At 52.2% G+C, this 18,974-nt stretch overlaps 1 protein-coding gene across 2 annotated transcripts in view; it reads right to left on the bottom strand.

The window, feature by feature from the left end:
* Positions 1 to 18,036, bottom strand: part of ITGA11 (integrin subunit alpha 11) — a 42,998-nt gene extending 24,962 nt beyond the window's left edge. For both annotated transcript variants that reach the window (XM_061371119.1, XM_061371120.1), the window contains exons 1-3: positions 17,860 to 18,036; positions 11,704 to 11,815; positions 1,377 to 1,486 (exon numbers count right to left, since the gene is read on the bottom strand). In XM_061371119.1, coding sequence (XP_061227103.1) covers positions 1,377 to 1,486; positions 11,704 to 11,815; positions 17,860 to 17,911 — 274 coding nt within the window. In that variant the 5' untranslated portion in view covers positions 17,912 to 18,036. The remainder of the gene's footprint in view (positions 1 to 1,376; positions 1,487 to 11,703; positions 11,816 to 17,859) is intronic.
* Positions 18,037 to 18,974: the final 938 nt, after the last annotated feature.

Below are 18,974 nucleotides of genomic sequence, written 5' to 3'. Positions count from 1 at the left end.
TCTCCCCTGCAGAGCAACCCTGAGGTTGCTTCACCCCACCATGGGCATAGACCACAGCAAAGCCAGAGGAAAAGGGGGTTTATCCCATGTCATCAATTCTCCAGCATCCCAGCTGCAGATGCTGCCAGCCGCTGTCCTGCTCTGGTACCCAAGAACCTCAGCCCCTGCTTCTCCACACTATGGACATCTCTGCTGCCTGCTCACTGCCAGCTTGGCTTCCCCCCCAGGGCACCTCCGTGCCTGGGTTTACTCAATGGCCTCAGTGCTAACCAGACAAGTGAGTGGATTGGGAATGAATCAAATAGGATGTGCTCATGGAGCCCATCTTTTCATTTAAATCCCATTTCCAATGGAGAAAAGACTGGTTCAGCAAGACTCAAATTTACACATGCAAAAGGTTTATCTCCCTGAAGAATCTCGCTGTTCTCACAGAAAATAATACATAAAAATGAAAAAAAGAAGAAAATTCTGCTTAAAAAAACCTTTAAAAGTCTGGAGCCCATCAATGAACTACTGCAGAGCATCCAGATTTCCTCCTCCCTTTATCAGCTCTGATAGAAAGCAGGATAGTTCAGATTCATTATGATGAAAAATGAAGTGAGAACAACTGCTCCAGCTGCTCCAATGATAAAACCTTGCCCAAACCCCAGCGATGCCCCTCAGGACCATGGAAAATGTCCCTCGTTCTCTAGTTCCCTGCTGAGATGGGGATGTGTCCATCAGGTATCCCACTCTGGGCAAAGGGGACCTCTTGCACTGCCATGACCCTGGAAGGCCATGTCCTGATGTTGTGATATTGGCATGGTTGGTGCTAGAGCCTGCTTGCTCCATGCAGGGAGATGGGATTGGGATGTCAGTGGGATTGGAGCATCCCTGGGGTCTCTGCTCCTGTGACAACACTGATGGGGCCCAGAGGTGGTGGGGCTGGGTGATAACTCCCAAATAGCAAAGCCACGGGAGCAGGCTGGGTCCTGGGAGCAAAATGCCTTTGCAGAGGGAATTACTGCAGTGGACACGTTGTCTGAGCATCCCCTGAAGAGGGAATACAGACAGTGCTATGTGCAGCCAGGTATTTGCTAAAGGGGCCATTATCCATTGATAGGGTCATTCTGATCGCTTAATAAACCAGTTTAAGCTATATTAAACAAATTCTTTACTTCATTCTGCTCTGCTTGATTTTACCCCATGTTGCTTAAAGCTCAGCACCAGGAGAACAAGAATTCCTTATTTAAAAATCCTCCAAAAACATGCAGTCCTCCTGCTTTTGGGGACAATCTTGCCCTTTTGGGGCAAGAGGGCGCATCTTTACAGACCAAAGCAGTGATAACAAGCACCATGTTAAAACACCCATCTCCCCCCGCCTCCATGTGCGGTACCTAGGTTGAGTTTGGTGCAGTTGCTGTGGGTGTCACTGGTCACTGGGCACTTGTAGACATCTCCGGTCTTCTGCTGGCCATTGGTTTCATAGGGAGCTCCCACCACCAGCCTGTGGGAAAGAGGGGTCCATCAATGCACAAAGGCTGGATGGGAGGTGTGGGAATGAACCCACAGACAAGGAACTCCCAGCCCAAGTCTCTGGCTTGGTTCAGGAGGTGTCAGTAGAGGGGACACCATCATCCCCCTGACCTGACTCAGTGCAAGCAGTAAAGGCACTAATTCAGCTTCCCCTTCCCATGACAGCAGCATGACAATAAGCTGGGGATGATGACTCAGTGCTGCTTGGAAGCAGTGCCCATCACATACCAAAGGAAGGGTTTATATCCTAATAATAAATACATAATAATGTGCTGTCCCATCCCTGGCAGTGCTCAAGGCCAGGTTGGACACAGGGGCTTGGAGCAAGCTGCTCCAGTGGAAGGCATCCCTGCCCATGGCAGGGGGTTGGAACTGGATGAGCTTTAAGGTCCCTTCCACCACAAACCAGTCTATGATGCTACAAATAGCAAGGAGGTGATGCAGCAGTAACAGCAGCTCACACTGGGATCCACAAGGAACTTTTGCATCTGGGACATCAGAGGTATTTTTCTCACTTGTACTTGTAAGACTTGACCAAACCAGCACAAAACTGCAAACCAAAGGAGGGGGAGAGCAGGACCCAAGGAATTTGACCATTCCTTCCTGGCTGGTTCAAAAATACCCTCAACCACAAGTTATTGGCATCTTCTGCTCCCAGCGTGTTTGCCCAAAATACATCTGCTCCATTGCTTTTGTTTGCTGTCAAAATCCTATCGGTGGATCCCCAGATGAACAGGATCCCTTTTGTTCTGCATCACCCTCCCCGGCAGCTGGCAAAGCAGCTGTCCCCAGCACAGATGTTCCCTGTTAGACCAGAAATGGTCATTTTTGAAGCTACTGCTGCTTACAAAGACACTGAACCCTCATTCTTTTATTCCATCCCTGTAAAATGGATTTGCCACCAAAAAGCTCCAAATCCTAAGCAGCGTTCAAGGATTCTCATGGAAGTACTCCCTGTCTTACAGCTTCTTTGTTAACGAGGATATTAACCAGGGGAAAACAACAACCCTATGGAGGTGCCCTCAACAGCATCCAGAAGCTCAGGGAAGTCTGGTACCTTCTCCATGATGTCTACAAGGAGTTTGCCCATGCCCCTCTGCCACACTGTCAATGCCCATTTGCTCATGGTCGGACATGGGGGGAAGATGGAAGAGGTGAAATGTGGGAGAGGGAGAGAAAAAGACCTTGAAGATGAAAAGAAGAAAAGGTTGGGACTCTTGGGAAGATAAAGTTCTCCTTTCCTAATTCTTAATGCCCACAGGTTTAACATAAATAGATTTAAGATTAACTCAGAGCAGCTCCACCTTGATGCGCCTCCCCCTCTGGAATCCTATCCAGGATTTTCCCATTGATTAGCACTCACATATTAATACTGTCACCCTTCCTATAAATAAACATTCCTGAACACCAGCTGTTATTAGGTCGAAGCATCTCATCCAGATGTGAGACGATGACGAGGGCAAACCGCGTTCCCCCAGTTCCCAGCCCCACGTCAGGGCTGGGAGCTCAAAGACAGCCCAACTATTTGCAGCCGCTGCCAGCAATGTGGAGCTCATGAAACCAGAATTCTTGTCTCCCGAAGACAATGGAATCGTTTTCCCTTTCCAGCTACATTTAAGTGATTAATTAGCTGAAGCTGTCAAATTCTCATGGAAACTTGGCAGCTCGGGAAGAGGCTTTTCCAGCTGTTTGAAAGGTGCCGGTCACAAGGATGCTGTGAGTGGTCCCCAAAGGGGGCTGCCAGAGATGCTGCTCTGCTCACCAGCTCACCGCCCTGCTTGCAAACCATTTCCTTCACTCTGTGGTTTGCAAATCTGTGCTTTAAATGTTGTTTTTCTGTCAAAAGGAAAAATTCCATCCCAAATCACCCAAATCCAATCACAGCATCTCACTGCTCCATCCCCGCTCTCCTCCTCCCCACACACCCTTGGGTCACCCCACATCTCCCCAGAGGGTGACAATCCCCCCCATCAGCCACAGCCTGCTGCTAAACAAGCAAAGCCTCTGCAGCAGCCGGCCCTTGCGTCATGGCTTGGCTAATAAATGAAGCCTTAAAAGCAAATAAGAACCAAACAAGCCCGCCCTCGCCTTCCTTTTCATGCGCTCCGTATGGGGACAACAAAAGCAAAATAGAAGAGGGGATTAAATGCAGTAGGCACAGACTGCTCAGAGCAACATGTCTGAGGATGTATTTTTAACTTTCATCTGGGAAAAACAAGAGGAATAAGGAAAACCAGGCTGTTGGTGGAAATACTCGAGGAGCCCCAGCACAACCAGCAGAGCGGAAACCAGCTTCTGCTTTGCAAGCAAAGCCCCCATGCTGGGGCCTGTTGCTGGTGCCCTGCCCGGGCTGCAAACATCAAAATGATGTGTTAAACTCAATTTGCATCTCTTTTTAGCGCTGGTCGAAGGGGGTTTGTTACACGTGAGCAGCGTGTGCAGCACACAACCCGATGAGCCGCTGCTGTGCTTCAGTGTCTGAGACAATTAAAATCACAGCAGCTCGCAGCTGATTGAGTTATTGGGGGTTTTCTCTCAGTCAGAACACAATCTGGTGGAATCCCCCGTGTCACAGACACTCATTCATGCACTTATCTTGGTAACGAACCTGATAAATGATGTTCGGCTGCAGCACGCCTCCTGGAAGAACATCCATCCCTGAGTTGAAGGCATCAATAAGGGAGAAACCAGTTCCCCTGGGAAATCTCTCACAGGGTTCATCCCTTCAGAATCCATGGATGTATTCCCATGCTCCTGCACTGAGCCAAAAGGATGTGCCCATCCCCAGCATCCCACCATCAAACCGACAGGCCTGGCTCTGGTTCTGCTTCGGTTATTCCATCCCTATTTATCTTAATTCATTATTCTCTACTGCATTAATTGCTAGTTTCTACCCATTGCCCTTTAAGTGCTGTTGGCTTTTCCCAGCCCTTTCTCCTGCCAGGGCTGTATTAACCAGTATCTTTGCCCAGATATAGCTCAGCCCTTGCCCCATACACATGATGACCCCATACCCCAACCCGAGCATCCCACAGAGACCCCTCAACCTTTCTGCATCGATCAAATTCCTGACTTTTTAATGGAATAACCCTCCCCTGGCACATCAGGCTCCCCGGGTGCATTGAGGAGACGTTGAAAAGCTCATTTTGAGCCTGAAGTTGTTTTGATTAAATGGAAAGAAATCAGGAAAGGAAGGTATGTCTCACTAGTGAGCCGGGAATGCAGGGATTAGGGAAGGAATGGAGACGCTGCTATACTTTTCACAGGATTTTTCAATCAATGGGACACTTAATCTCCTGTAAGGCAAATTCACTTGCAGTTAATTTAGTCAAGATGGAACTGGATGAAGAAGTGATTCAGGAGGTTCAGGAAAGGGAGGGCTCAGCTATGGAAAACTTTAACCGGGATCGGAGCTCCTTGGAGGGAGTGTGACAGAGGAATGGACCTTGAAATGTTTTTCTCCACATTGATGGAAAAAAACCCTTAGTGGGATTCCAAGGAGAGGCTGAAACAGTGGCGGAGGCAATGAGAGGGGGCACAGGAGGATGTGGGACCTGAAGATGAGCCCTTGGGCTGACGGCATCTTTCTGTGCAGCCTCTGGCGAATCATTTGGCCAACCTGTGGTTGATTTATCATCTTTCAATAGGAGACAGCTCTGCTGAGGAGCAGAGGCCATGCAGGATGGAGTAGATGGTGGGTGTTAGAGCCCATGGCTCACTCCCAGTCTGCCTGTATTACCCCAGTTAATAGAATCATGGAATGCTTTGGGTTGGAAAGGACCTTAAAGCTCATCCAGTTCCAACCCCCTGCTATGGGCAGGGACACCTTCCACCAGAGCAGCTTGCTCCAAGCCCTGTCCAACCTGGCCTTGAACACAGACAACGTTAACAGACCATCTACTAAGTACTTAATAGACAACCTCATAGACAACCTAACGCGACAGAGCTCCATCCCCATCTGGGGCGGGTTAGGGGGTTTCTCTGCCTGCAGAAGGTGTCCATCTGCCAATGATGCTCCCAAGCACCCTCGGTTGTTATTCCTTCAAAGGCTGATCAGTGTTCCTCCTGCTTTAGCACAAACCCTCTCATTGCAAAGGGAAACACAAACACAACTGTAATTTCCCCTGCGGCTGTGCATGACGGGCTGAGCCGGGAATGATGCTCCTAATTACACATCCCATTCCCACAGCACGTCTGCAAACCCCTCCTGTGTCCAGGCGGGACCTGGGGAACCATCTCCCTCCACACCAAACAGCCACGTCATGGGAACAGCCCCAGCACCAGGACATGGGCACAAGCAGGGTCTGAGCCCTGCTTGATGCTGCAGCAATCCCATAGCATCCCAGTAAGCAAAATCAGTGGTGCTCTCCTTAAAATAGCCTCTGATGGTGCTGCAGAACGCGTCTGAGGAGCTCGCAGCATACTGCGGTCAGCACTAATGATGCTTGCTTGGTTTTCCTGCTGTAATATTTTCCCTTGTACTTAGGGCTATTGCAATAAAGAGGTATTTACAGGCAAGGCCTCTCAATGATCCTTGGCCTGGCTGTGGGTTTCCAGTGCGGTGCAGTGATTTGCTGCTCTGTGTTAGCTGTAGGCTGCGCGTGTTCCTCAGGACTCGTGTGATCTTTGGCTTCCTCCTGCAGGTTTCCAAAGCAGATGCTGATCTGTGACTCTGGTTCTTGCCTGGTGCCTCTTGCTTTCTTCCCCAGTCACCCATTATCACTGGTTAACAGTGTCGGAGGGGTCCCCCCCCCATGGATTTCTGCATGGGAGGCACTGGTGGGTCACTAGCTCCAGTATCACAGCTCAATCCAGCTGCTGTGGACTGGGCACCAAGGTCCCCCAGGCTCTAAATAATGAAGATGTTGCAAAGGCCATTTAATGGATAAATAACGTAGACTGGGAAGGATCAAGACCCTCTTCCTCCATAGAGACCTTAAGTGAGCAGCACATGTATATTGTGGTGGCACAGCAGGACTCGGTGTCCATCCACCTCCAGCCTCACTACAGTAGCGGCACTGGTGAATAGATGCTAATGCTATGGTGCAATACGAATGCCTTAGAAAACACCAAGGAGGGAGTTTTCCTTTGTGATCCAAGGGCTTGGCCTTAGTGGGTCTTCCCCAGCTCTTCCTCAAAACCTTGGTACATCTCAAAGGGGAAAGCCCAACTGTGCATCACAGCAAGCAAAGGCAGGCTCTCTCCAGGTTTCCTGCAGCCCCTTTAGGCACTGGAGCTGCCCTAAGGTCTCCCTGAGCAGCTGCTCTCCACTGCTGGATTTGCTGTGTAGCCCAAATCCCCATTTCTGCACGTGGCACCCATCAGATCCCTTGGGAACAAGAACACCAAGTGGATGGTGCTTTCTTGCTGGATGGGGGGGCAAACGCTATCCTTCCTCTTCTTGGTTTGTACCAGGCTGAGTGTTGGCTTGCCTGCAAGGGGATGTCCTCCTGCAAGCCCTGCAGTGAGTAACAAAGGACCACATCTATTTTTTGAGTAGATCAAATGCTTTCTAAAAGCACATGAAAGAAAGGAAAGGGCCCAACATGCAGCTGATGCAAACCAGCCCTGAGCCTCTGATAACCACAGGGCTTTATGGCCAGGAGGATCTGCTGCAGGGATGTCAGATGTCCCATGTCCTCGAAGACACCCTGGGAAAGTGCCAGGCAAAGCAGTCCCAAAGAGCCCAGCGATGCTGTAACAAAGCCAGTGGGGTTTTCTGGGGTAAAAAGGCCGTATTGTCCCAGAGAAGGGACCATCCTGAGCGCAGGAGGTGGGGTGGGCTGCTGGAGCATCCCACACCATGCGGGCAGCCCGTGCCTGCAGCCCTAGCATGGTGGGAGGGAGAGCTGGGAGTAGACATGATCCCTGTGCCGGAGGAATGCTCTGCAGTTATGTACCCTTTCACCAAAATAATCCAGGCGCTCGGGTACCGGCCAAACCACAGCAGAACGGGAGCCAAGAGAGCCGCTCGCAGTAGTAGGGAAAGAGCAAACCTTTAACTGTTTTTCCAGATCAGCACAATTATAGCCTTCAATCCACCGAGCAGACTTCTCTCTGTTCTCCCTCCTCCTATTTTGCCTTCGGCCAGGCTCGGACTGGAAATGTCATGTCTGTGCCTGGAGGAGCCGTGGGGATGGGGCTCAGGAGGATGCCCCATTCCAGGCACCCATGGGATGGGGTTAGCCTTGCAAGGATGAGCTCCTGCTGAGGGCAGTGGGGAGCTGTGCACGGAGGGGTTCAAGGGGTCCTCCCTTTTGCAGCCCTTTGCTGCAAAGCAGGGTGAGGACAGCACTAGACATGAGCTCAGGAGGGTGAGAGCACCTAGAGAGCATCCAGCATCCCAAACACTGGACCTGCATCCCTTGAAGCCCATTGCCCCATCTCACCAGCAGCATCGGCAAAGGCCCAGCCACAGCCAGCTTGGGAATGCTGTTTATTAGTTTTACAGCTTCTGAAGGCTAATGGATGTTTATTCCCAGGGTTTTCCTTCCACAACCAGTTCTCCTCAAGCTTCATTTTTCACATAGCTGGAAGCTTTCGAGTCCCCCATCCACAAGCCAGCACAGGGCAGAAGTCCCAGCACTCCCTGCATGGAGCATCACGGATGCTGCTCTCTGCTCCATGGAGGCACAACCTGCACCCCAGGCTCCTTTGCCTCTCCTGCTTCTGTACTGGGGTGTCTGGTGGCAATGAAGAGCTGAGGGCGGTGGTTGGTGTGTCCTCCTGTGCACATGTGGGAGCAGGGAATGGGTTCTTTGGTCCTTCCTTAGGGAGTGACACAGTTCCTGCTTATGGGATGATGGGAAGCAATCAAGAAAAGCAACAGGGAGAGGAGGTGAAAGATGGAGCAGGCTTTTTTTACCTTTTTCTCCCAGTTCTGGACCTCTAAGAACATTTTCCCCCCAAATCCATATGATTACAGTTTGTTGGCCACAAACACCCACAAGCAGCATGAGAAGAGCACACATGGAGATGGGAGCTTCCACATTTGAGGGACACGCATCCCATTTGTGGAAACTCACTGCATGTTTGAACACACTTGTTTTGCTCAGATACCTCCAACTACAGCAGTAAGTCTTCCTGGACTTAGGTGATTCACACCTTAAATACCCTCACAATGACATGAAGGAAGGCATGACTTGGGGAAGAGGCTGCTCACCACTTCAGGTCAACACCAGCATCATCTCTGCTCTTATAGCAACTCACTTACCTTCAACCAGAGCTCCTGCCAGGCCACTTTGCCAAGCACAGAGAGCTCCCATTTTCCCCAGGTTCCACCCATGACGCTCATCAAGGATGCTCAGACTCCATAACGTGGGTATCACTTGCACTGCTGACACCAGGAGCACCCCAGAGCAGGGCAGCCACTGCTTGACTGTTGCTCTATGGAGCCACTCATTAGGGTCAATGTCAGCAGCCTCTTGTCATTCTTTCCATTCCCATACTTGGAGAAGGCACTTGGGTTGCACCTCCAGCTTAATGAAAGAGGGAGAGAACACGCTGAGAGAGAAGTCTGAAAGCCACTTGCTGCTCTGGAAGATGGGGAGCAGAGAAAAGCCACCCCTTGAACTGATGAGCGCTCTGAGCAGTGTATTCCAAGCTTCTTTCCCCCTGGAGTCTAATAACCTGCATTCTTTCCTCCCAGATTTTCCACTTTTGGGGTTGCACTCACAGCCCCCATGTGCAAATGACCTGGCTCCTTCATCAGCAGCTTAGAAAAAGGGACATGGCCACAACTAAAAATATACCTGGAGAATATGATATATGGGCTTGTATACACTCAAATATGTCTTTAAACACACACATACATATATAGGTATGTATGTGTGTGTGTGTGTATATATAAGCTGCTTTGAAACCCTTCTAAAGCCATCCACACTAGCCAAAAGCAGCTTTAAAAGACTCAGACTGAAGGACAGGTGCCAAAGTCCTCAGATTCCACATTTGGTATTTGGCAGCGGGGTCTCTGCACGTTGTTATAACCATCACTCCTATAGGAACCCCTTCTGAGATAACCATTTAGCTCCAATGCATTTCAAAAGGCTTTGTTGAGCTCCTCTGGGATGATACTGAGCGATGCTCGTCTGGCTTCTACCAGCAGCATCTTTGCATCTCCCTTTCTCCTGCCAGCTCCTGGGGTTGGCTGAGGCTCAGCAGCACTATTACCCTGCTCAGCCTGTGCTCCCTTGGTTTATGCTATAGATGCTTTGTTTGCTCAGTCATTTATCCTTTAACCACAGTGAGTCACAGTGGCTTCATTTTTAACTGTGGACACGTATTTAACAGGCATTTTGTATGGCATAATTGCACAGCCAAAAAGATGCTGTGCTTACATATGGGGCACACGCACTCTGGGCAGGGAACATCCCCTTCCCTCATGCAGAGGAACCAACAGGAGAGAAAACTACAGCTGGGTCCTGCCTGTTGCTGGCAGGAGAGATGGGAAAGGACCAAAATGAACCAGAGAGGGTTTTGCTCCAGTGTCCTGCTGGGAAAGGAGGAAAACCCCTCCCTTTCCTGGTCCCCAGTGCTTGACCAGCCCATCAGTGATGGTGGCAAGAGGGTTAAAAAGGCGTAAGAGCCCCGAGATAGCACAGGAATTGCAGTCCCTCTGCCAGGGCACAGCCAGGATCATGTTTAGAAGAGCACCTACACCTAAAATTAGGCTGAAAATAGTAAAAAGTAGGTGTTTTCCACCAATCTCCATAGGGCCTTCCCCTCAGAGAGCTCGCTTTGGGAAGAAATCTCTGCAAAGCAACAAAACCAGCCTGAGCAGGCACTGAACCCAATGGCTTAGCAAGGATGCTCGGGACATGGTAATGCTTCTGGGGAGACTCAGCTTGACCACGAGCAACCTCGTGCTTGGTCTTGAACTGAAGCAGGGTCTTGAGCATCACCATCACACAGATGTGGGTCTGAACCTCAGAGGGGATGCTGGGTGTTAAAATACCTCCTCAGGACCCGTATCTGCAATGGGACAGAGGCAGCTTCATGGGCTGGACCCCAGGCAACCTCCTCCCTTCCCAGCCTATCCCATAGCATGCGTTCCCAGTGGGAAGCTGAGCCTTATCCCACCATTCACAGCTTTATGACTATTAACTCAGGTCTCAGCTGGAAGGCAACAGCGACCCAGAGAGTGGAAACATCAGCACAGGTTTAACTGCAAACAGCTCCCTGGGATGCAGTGGGGACACTGGAGCTCAGACAGCACCCACAGCATCAGCATCACCCCATTAACTGCATGCACGGGACCATCTGGGACAAGCACACAATCCCTGTGGGAAGCTGGGGCTGGAGCCAGGGGGAAGGCTCACCACAGCGTGCCTGGGCTTCTGGCCCCAGCCCTCCGTTAGGGAAGCAGCGAGCAGGCCATGCTGATGGAAGTTTGGGAGAGCAAGGTTAAACCAAACCTCCCTGCTCCTCCTTGCAGTGAAATAGCTCAGCTTGAGGGCACAGGACAGGGTCCAGCCCTGTGACCCCACCAGCAAAGATCAGTGCAGGTCTGAGGGCTGAGTTCCAGTGGTATCCATCTGCACTAATCCCATGTTTGCTGTCATCCACCCATAGGGCACATCCTTCAGTTCCACTGCCATTGAGCTGCAGGGAATTTGATGGGGTTTTGAGCTGCCCTCATCCCTGCAGCATCCAGATGTGCTCCTGCCGAGCACCGAGGGTCCCTGCCAACATCTGTGCAGGATCCCCCAGCCCTGGCGAGGAGCAAAACCTGCCACGAAACCCAAAACCTGAGCAAAGCCCATCCAAGCCCCATCCCCTGCTCCTGACGGACGCGGGCAGGTCTGAGCGCTTCTGCAGACCACGGCACCTCGGTGGAAACTGTATTAAAGGGGATGGCCTCGACCCAAAACCCAGCAAGCATTGGAGGCCAAGGGGCCCTGGGAGCCATGGACCTGCCTGGAGCAAAGCCCCATGCACAGCACCTTCCATACACACACTCATCAGACACAAACCACACCGTTATCCCCCATAGAAACCTGTTTTCAAAAGGAAGGATGCTTCTATTCTCTCTTCTACTCAGGCTGGCTTGGCACCAGCATCACCAAGAGCAAACCTCAGTTTCCCTCAAGCAGCAGCACTGCCTACCCCAAACTGGTGGTTAGATGGAGCAGAAGGAGAATTCCAATGTTCTGTTCCCCCTCCCCAGAGCCAGGCACAGAGCTCACTTACCATTTCTTCCCTCCAATGTCATGCTGCTGCACTGTGTAGCCAAAATACGCTTCCTTGGAGCCAGCTATGATTTTGGGTCTCTTGGTGTCAATGTTGAAGGTGTCAGTGAGCCCTGGAGAGAGGAAAGGAGGATCCTGTCAGTCAAAGTGCTGTGATGGGAAGAGAAAACCCCTTTTCACTGCGCTCAGAGCCAGTGTCCATCCATGGAGATACCCAAACCCCCACCCTGGACAGCCTGCTTGAGCAGGGCTTGGGATGGTGACCTCCAGAGGTGCTCCTGGGAATGCTGTTCCCACAAATCATCCAATGAGCCCCAGGAGCATCCTCCATGGAACAGGGATGGATTTACCCCAGCACAGCAGCTCTATGCCATAGATGTGATGGAGGGGAAGCTGCACCATCCTCACCTGCAGGCACCCAGCGCTCCTCCCTCCAGCACTGAGCACCCAAGAAGGAGCTATCCCAAAGCTGCAGCTTTAAGCAGGTTCAATTATAGGCTTTAGAGGCCTCAGCTGTGCAAGCCCTGGAGTTAACCCTTTCAACAGCCTGCATGCCACCAGGGCAAAAGGGTGTCTCTGGGTTTACCCCATCTTGATGAAGGGTGATAAACCATGATAAAGGAAGGTGTCTTCCTTCCAGGCTGCTGTAAAAGTGGATCAGGACAGGCATGGGGAGGAGAGGAGAGCACCCTCTTCCCCTCTGACAGCTCCAACAGCAACTTGCTTGCCAGGGAGCAAATCCTAGTGGATTGGTCTGGAATCTCCTCCCTCTGTCAGAAGCTGGACCCAGGGCCAAGGTGCTTTGGGGCTGCTGGAGATGCCCCTTTGCCTACCCATGGGTGCGGGAGCTGCCCAAATCATGGCCACAGCTTCCATGGGTGCGTTCATGGAGAAACTGGTGCGGGCAAAGACAACCCCTGGGCAGGGGGAAGAGCAGTATCTGTGCAGGGAGCTCCAGCTCTGCACTGCCTCTGTTCCTGGTGGATGCAAAATGCTGCAGACCAGAGAAGCTGTGGCTGCCCCATCCCTGGCAGGTTGGACACAGGGGCTTGGAGCACCCTGCTCCAGTGGAAGGTGGAGCTGGATGAGCTTAAGGTCCTTTGAACCCAAAGCAGGCTGGGATTCTATGATATCCTATGGTCAGCATCCCATAGCCCACAGGTATCAGCCCATGATACCCAGTGCACATCTTTATCCAGAGACCCACATGCTTTGCTCAGGCCAGCAGCATACCTGAACCCTCCATGGGTGCAAAGACTTCACAGCCTCTATAAGGAGATGTTGGGGTTTTATCTTAACAATGTTATTTCCTCCCTGGCTTTGCTGAAGCACAGAGGGACATGGCCCAGGAGGAGCATGTGGGAGATGGAGCTGCGGGGATGGATGCTGGTAGCCAGGGTATCCTGGATGTTCACACACCTTTGGGCAGAGAGTACCTGCTGGGTGGTTCATGCCAATGAAGCATCTTAGCATCCTCCTGAAGGACAGCTTTAAAAGCAGCAGAAGGATCACGTTTGGTACTTAAAGGAGTATAAAGGGGGTCTCAACAGGAGAGGCTGGGAATGGCGCTTCCCAGGCAGAAGAATTCGGGATGGGAATTGTTTTGATAGGCAGGAATGTTCAGGATAAACCCAACTCTTGCAGTCCAGATCTGCAGCACTGGCTCCATGAGCAGAGAAGAGCGGAGCGTGGCCAAGGATCGCTGAGGTAAGGAGCTTTGAGATCCTACAAACAGAAACTCTAGAAAGCAGGGAGGGGAAGGAGGCGGGGATGGGAGCCAGCACATTCTGTGGTACATTGACCTGATTTAACATCACCAAACAAACTCAAACCTCCCGGAGTTAACTGTTTCCCACTGGAGACGCAGAGGCCAGGACCAGCCATTGAGAGGAGTGATGGATAAAGGGAGGGATGGGAAGGTCATAGGGATGCTGGGAGCGTGGGGTGGCATCCTAGACCTGCCTGGAAGAGGGGGGTCTTTGAGTTTATGTATCCCATATCTTTATATATCAATATCTTTATATATCAGTATCTTTATATATCAAGCAAGGTCCAATTCCAGCTAATGCAGAGGCATCACCACTTGGGTTGCAGAGCAAGTGTCAAAGAGGATGTGATGGGTTTGGTTCTGATCTTATTGCATTCAGCAGAGGTTTTGCACTGCAGAGCCCCAAGCAGAGGTTTTGGGGGAGTGGGAGCACTGGGACAAGCTGGGGACCCCCATCCCATTAGGACACCATTGTGCAGCCAGTCTGGTCATGGAAAGCAACACAAACCCCCAAATAAATAGCAGGAATGCTTCATAAGGTGCAAATGTGTCTGAGCCAGGGGGAGCAGGGAGAAGGGCTGCAAACAGCTTGTGCCATTCATCGTGCTGCAGCATCCTGGGTAGGGATGCAGCAGGTAGCAGGGACCAGGAGAGGTGGTGGGGCTGGAAAAGCAAAATGAACTGGGAGAAAGCTTCCAGGCACTGGATACAGAAGGGAGGGTTTTCCAGTAGCTGCCAGATGTGGGTGCATTAGAGGCAGAAAGGGAAAGGAAATAAATAACCAGAGGATATTTAAGTGGGTTTAAGCTAATGGGAGCTTTTTGAGAGGTTGTCAGGGAGATTGAGCAGCCCAAAGAGCCAAGCCTCATCTTCTTGTCGGGAGTGACACCACTGTCATAAAGAAGTGACCAGAAGCCACATGTTTTGCTTGCGAGGCTGCCAAGGGCAGGAAGCCTCCAAGATCTCCCTTCCAAACTGGAGCTTCTGTCGAGTGCAAGCTTTTGATTCTTGTCAGGTCAAATACTAAGGAGAAAAGAGCAAAACACATTTGGGGAACAATACTGGAATAAACGGCACCTTTCCTGCCAGGAAGGATAAAAATAAGTCCTCACTGTAAGGGCAACCGCGAGGATGGGGATGCTCCCAGAGCCCTAGCATCATTCTCCTGCCCATACCTCTGCCTGTGCCTCCTGCCTGCACCCTTTGGGCAGGCAATGGGATTCACCTCTGCAAAGGGACTCTAGGAAGGTGCTATAACACATCCTGGTGGTGCTTGCTGTGATGCCCCAAGCCTGTATTCTGCTGTAATGAGATGGTTGGGGCTTTAGCCCCAAAGCTTTATGATTTAAGAAGATGTGAGCCAGGCAATGGGGCTGCTGCAAAGAATTTCCTTCTGGACCTGGAGCGTGCAGGGTCAAGCAGCTCAGTCTGGCACTTGGAAACTCTCCTTGCTGTTCTTGCTCCTGATTCCACCCTCTTTGCTCAAGCACATAGAGGAGAGGTGAACTCTGCAATGGTGCAGCAGGTCCCTGGACCTCAGCATCGCCACTGTGATCCTCAGCATCACTGGGTATGCTGCTGGCCACCCAGTGCTGGGCTGACCCCATCCTCACCACCACATGGGCTCCGGTGGTATCAGATCCTCCTCTATAACCATGCACATTACCTTTTCTTTTCTGAAGATGGAAATATTTAGCTTATCTACAAAATCTTTAAGCTTTATATTTGGGCAAACGCCATCAAGCCCTGAGAAGGAGCAAGGAGGGCAATGCATCCTTGTTTCCCTCTGGCTTTAATCCCTCTGAAGCTGAATGAGATGCTGAAAGCACCAGATTCTCCTCCAGGTCCCTATCTCAAAGCCAGCATTTGTCATCAGCTATTAGGAAACAACCCAGGATTTGGTGGCTGCTACCAGTGGATGGAGAGCCAGGGAATACTGAGGATGCACAGAGGATCAGTCATGGTCGGCTCCTGTGTTGTAACATTCCTGGTCACCCACAGGATCTCTGACAAACAGCTCCAGGGCCTCAGCTACATCAGTACCTTGTGCTGCCATAACTCCAGCTTTCTGGGCCCCGAAAGCTGGGGATGAGCTGGTTGATGGGCACGTTTTGCAGCCCTAAGGAACGTGTTGGTTATTCACTTGCAGCACATTCCTTAGTGATAACACCAATGGCAACAGGAATAAATAGGGGCAGGTCTCTAACTGCCCCGTTTCCCAGGAAGACCCCAGGAAAGTGCTAGGCTATGGAATGAAGAGGAGGGCGGGGGTGTTGGATTCTCAGGGCCTCATGTACCTCAGGGGGTTGTTTATGAGACCTTCCCTGGCCAGTGGATGGACAATGGATAGGTGGGCTTCCACTCGGCCCCACTGTTGTGGCCATGCAGCCACCCAAATGAAAGCCGCCATCAAAGCCTGAATCCCTTGGGAACCCACCTGGACAATCCCAAATGTGCCCTATGGAGCCAGCACGACGGTTTTATCAATTGGAGACCCTTTAGAGAGGGATGGAGCCAACTACCTCCTCTGGAAAACTGGACCAGTGAGGGGAAACAGATGCATGCTTTGACACAAAGGAAGTTATCACAAATACACAGGAGGCCACAGGGATGCTGCGAGGGCTGAAGCAGCTCTGCTCTGGAGCCAGGCTGAGAGAGCTGGGCTGGGTCAGCCTGGAGAGAAGGCTCCTGAAGGGGAGACCTTAGAGCAGCTTCCAGGCCAGGCTGGATGGGGCTTGGAGCAACCTGGAAGGTGTCCCTTGCTCTCAGGAATTCAATGAGCTTTTAGGCCTCTTCCAACCCAAACCATTCTATGATTCTATCTCAGCTCATCCTCCCTGGATCCTTCTGGAAGCTGCAGTGTCAGTGATCAACGGGGCCAGTCACTGCCACTGAAGGTGTTTAATTCAACAACCCATGGCCCAGCATCCCTACTTTCAGCCTAGAACTGCACCCAAGCCTTGAGGAAGAGGAACTGACCCAACCCAAAGTTTAGGGACACCTTGGGTGAAGCACCTGAAGGTTTGCAACAGCACAGGCAAATGGACCATCCCCAAGGATGCACATCCCAACCTGGTACCCTCAGCTCAGCCCATGGCAGGGTATCACACACTGCACAAACTTCCTTTTACTCCAGGTAACAAAACACTAGCGTTAGTCCTCATCAAAACACATCAACCCATTGCCACAATATAGCCTAGTCTGGAGACCACCATGGAGCAGTGGAAGCGTGAACCCTTTTTGCCAGCACTGCCATTGCTGGCTACTCTACAACCGAGCAGGAACACCATGGGCTGAAACATCCATGGATAGAACCCCCTATGGATAGAATCAGACACAGCAAAACCCATGGACAAAAACGCTCATGTGGAGCATGTCTGTCCACCCCAACGCAGAGCTGCCACATCCCCCAGCTCCCCCCAGTACCCATCACACATCTCGGAGCAGCATCTCCCTAACGGGGTTCCCCCTCTGGGCTCGGTTGCCCACGTAAGAAGGGCCGGAGCTCCACGCAGGCAGCCCCGCGCCCGATGCCTCCATGCAGGGCGCACACATGGTCCCTATTAAGCAAAGGAAGTCGGCTCGGCTGCGGCTTGCTTTAAAGGATGCAGCAGCAGCGCAATTAGAAAGGGGGGGGAAAGGGAAAGAAACCGCCCGGGCGCGCTTTTCCATCGGGATGCTCGGAGCCGGTGGCAGCGCTCCTCGTAATGGGGAAAAGCTCCTTTCCCCCCCTGCTTCCCAGCACTGAGCAGCCCCGGCCTGGCTGCGTGCAGGACGGTGCCAGATGGAATTACAGCAGCGATGACCGCGGCTGGGCAGGCTCTTTCCGCAGGGATAGAGCCCCAAAGCGCCGGCGAGGGGCCAGGAAGCAGCATTAAACCCCCCTTCCCGTTCCCATCCCAGCCCCTGGCAGGGCTCGTCCCGCACGTATGGGGGGAAGCTGCAGCCTCCTGCAACCAAACGCTTGCCTGAAACCTCCTCTTTAACTTATTTAACCCCAAACAATCGTCTTTTGCACAGCCCCTCTCGTGTGCCATGGGACAAACCACTTGTGGGGCACGAAAGTTAAATCTGGGTAAAAGGGTCTGGATTTATGGGGGGTGTTTTATTCCCCCACCATCTGATGCTTAAGAAAAACATGGGCTAATCCTGCTCTAACTGCAGCCCAGCCGAGGAGGGGGCTGGGAGGATGCAGAGCAACCCACTCATTCCTGGAGAGTCCAAAGGTCTCCATCCCTTTCCATCCCCCTTATTGGCATGAGTTTTCCAACACCCTCATTAACCCTGGGCTTCCTCCAGCAGCTTTCCCGAACAAGCAGAAGTTATTCCCGGCTCTTTCCCCTTGTGCTGGCAATCGGGGTGGGCGCAGGAAGGGGAGCAGTCACTTACCAGGCAGGAGGCAGAGGGAGCAGGCGAGGAGCATCCCGCTGGGGAGGTCCATGGGAACGCCGGCTGCCCTGCTCCCCGGCCCCGAGCATCCGCGGGAGGCAGCCAGCCAGACTGGTAGCCTCACTCACAGAGCCCTTTCCTTATCCCAGCCTTTCCCGGCTCCCTGACAGAAGGCGAGCATTGGGAGGGAGTGGGAGGGACGAGCGAAACTTGGAGGAGGTACAGCAGGAGAGGACGGCAGAGGGGACAGGCTTTGCATGGACACAGGCACCCTTTAGGGATCGGCTCCCCCAGCAGGGCTGGGCCAGTTGGGATCTTCAGGCCCATGGCATCACCCCAGTCTTCTCCCTGCAGCATCCCTCTGGGGTCCCCTGGAGCCCTGCACCCCAATGGGGACTTGGTGATGGAAGGTCTGCAGGGGATCACTGATGGTTGTGGGGTGCTACATCTGCTTGATGCCACCTCTGCTTGGGTACCGCTCCCATACAGATGTCACAGGTGGGGTGGAAAAGAGGGGGGGCTGGTACCCACGGCACCAAGGAGGCTGCTGTGATGCCGCAAGGCACTGCAGTGCTGGGGGAACCGGTCACAACATTTCTTTTCCTCAGCACCTACCCAGACACAAGCACCCAGGAGAGCCCCGGGGAGGCAAACAGCAAAGGAGCAGGAATCAGGCAGAAGCTCTTCCCTGTGAGGGTGCTGAGGCGCTGGCACAGGGTGCCCAGAGAAGCTGTGGCTGCCCCATCCCTGGCAGTGCTCAAGGCCAGGTTGGACACAGGGGCTTGGAGCAAGCTGCTCCAGTGGAAGGGGTTGGAGCTGGAAGAGCTTTAAGGGCCCTTCCAACCCAAACCTATCTATGAAATCACACAAAGTACATCAGCATTCCCAGGGTGGGACTTTCTCCATTCCCTTCCTCCTCAGGCTGGGGATACCCTTTGGAAGACATGCCTGGGAGGCAGCTTTAGCAGGAGCCCAGCTCCCAGCATGGCTTTGGGACTGGGACACATCCCAGCCAGGGTGGCTCCAGCAGGGACCATCCAGCACCTTGCGGCTGCTTTTTCCAGGCATAGAAGCTAAACCCAGTCTGTGGTTAATATTCATGCAGTAGATGTGAC

The sequence above is a fragment of the Neopsephotus bourkii genome, unplaced genomic scaffold (genome assembly GCF_033783945.1).
Source record: "Neopsephotus bourkii isolate Nb327-2 ecotype Australia unplaced genomic scaffold, CSIRO-AGI_Nbou_v1 NB_1572, whole genome shotgun sequence".
NCBI classification, from domain to species: Eukaryota; Metazoa; Chordata; class Aves; order Psittaciformes; family Psittacidae; genus Neopsephotus; species Neopsephotus bourkii.
The sequence above is the reverse complement of the archived record's forward strand: the minus strand, read 5'-3'. Positions and strand labels throughout refer to the sequence as shown.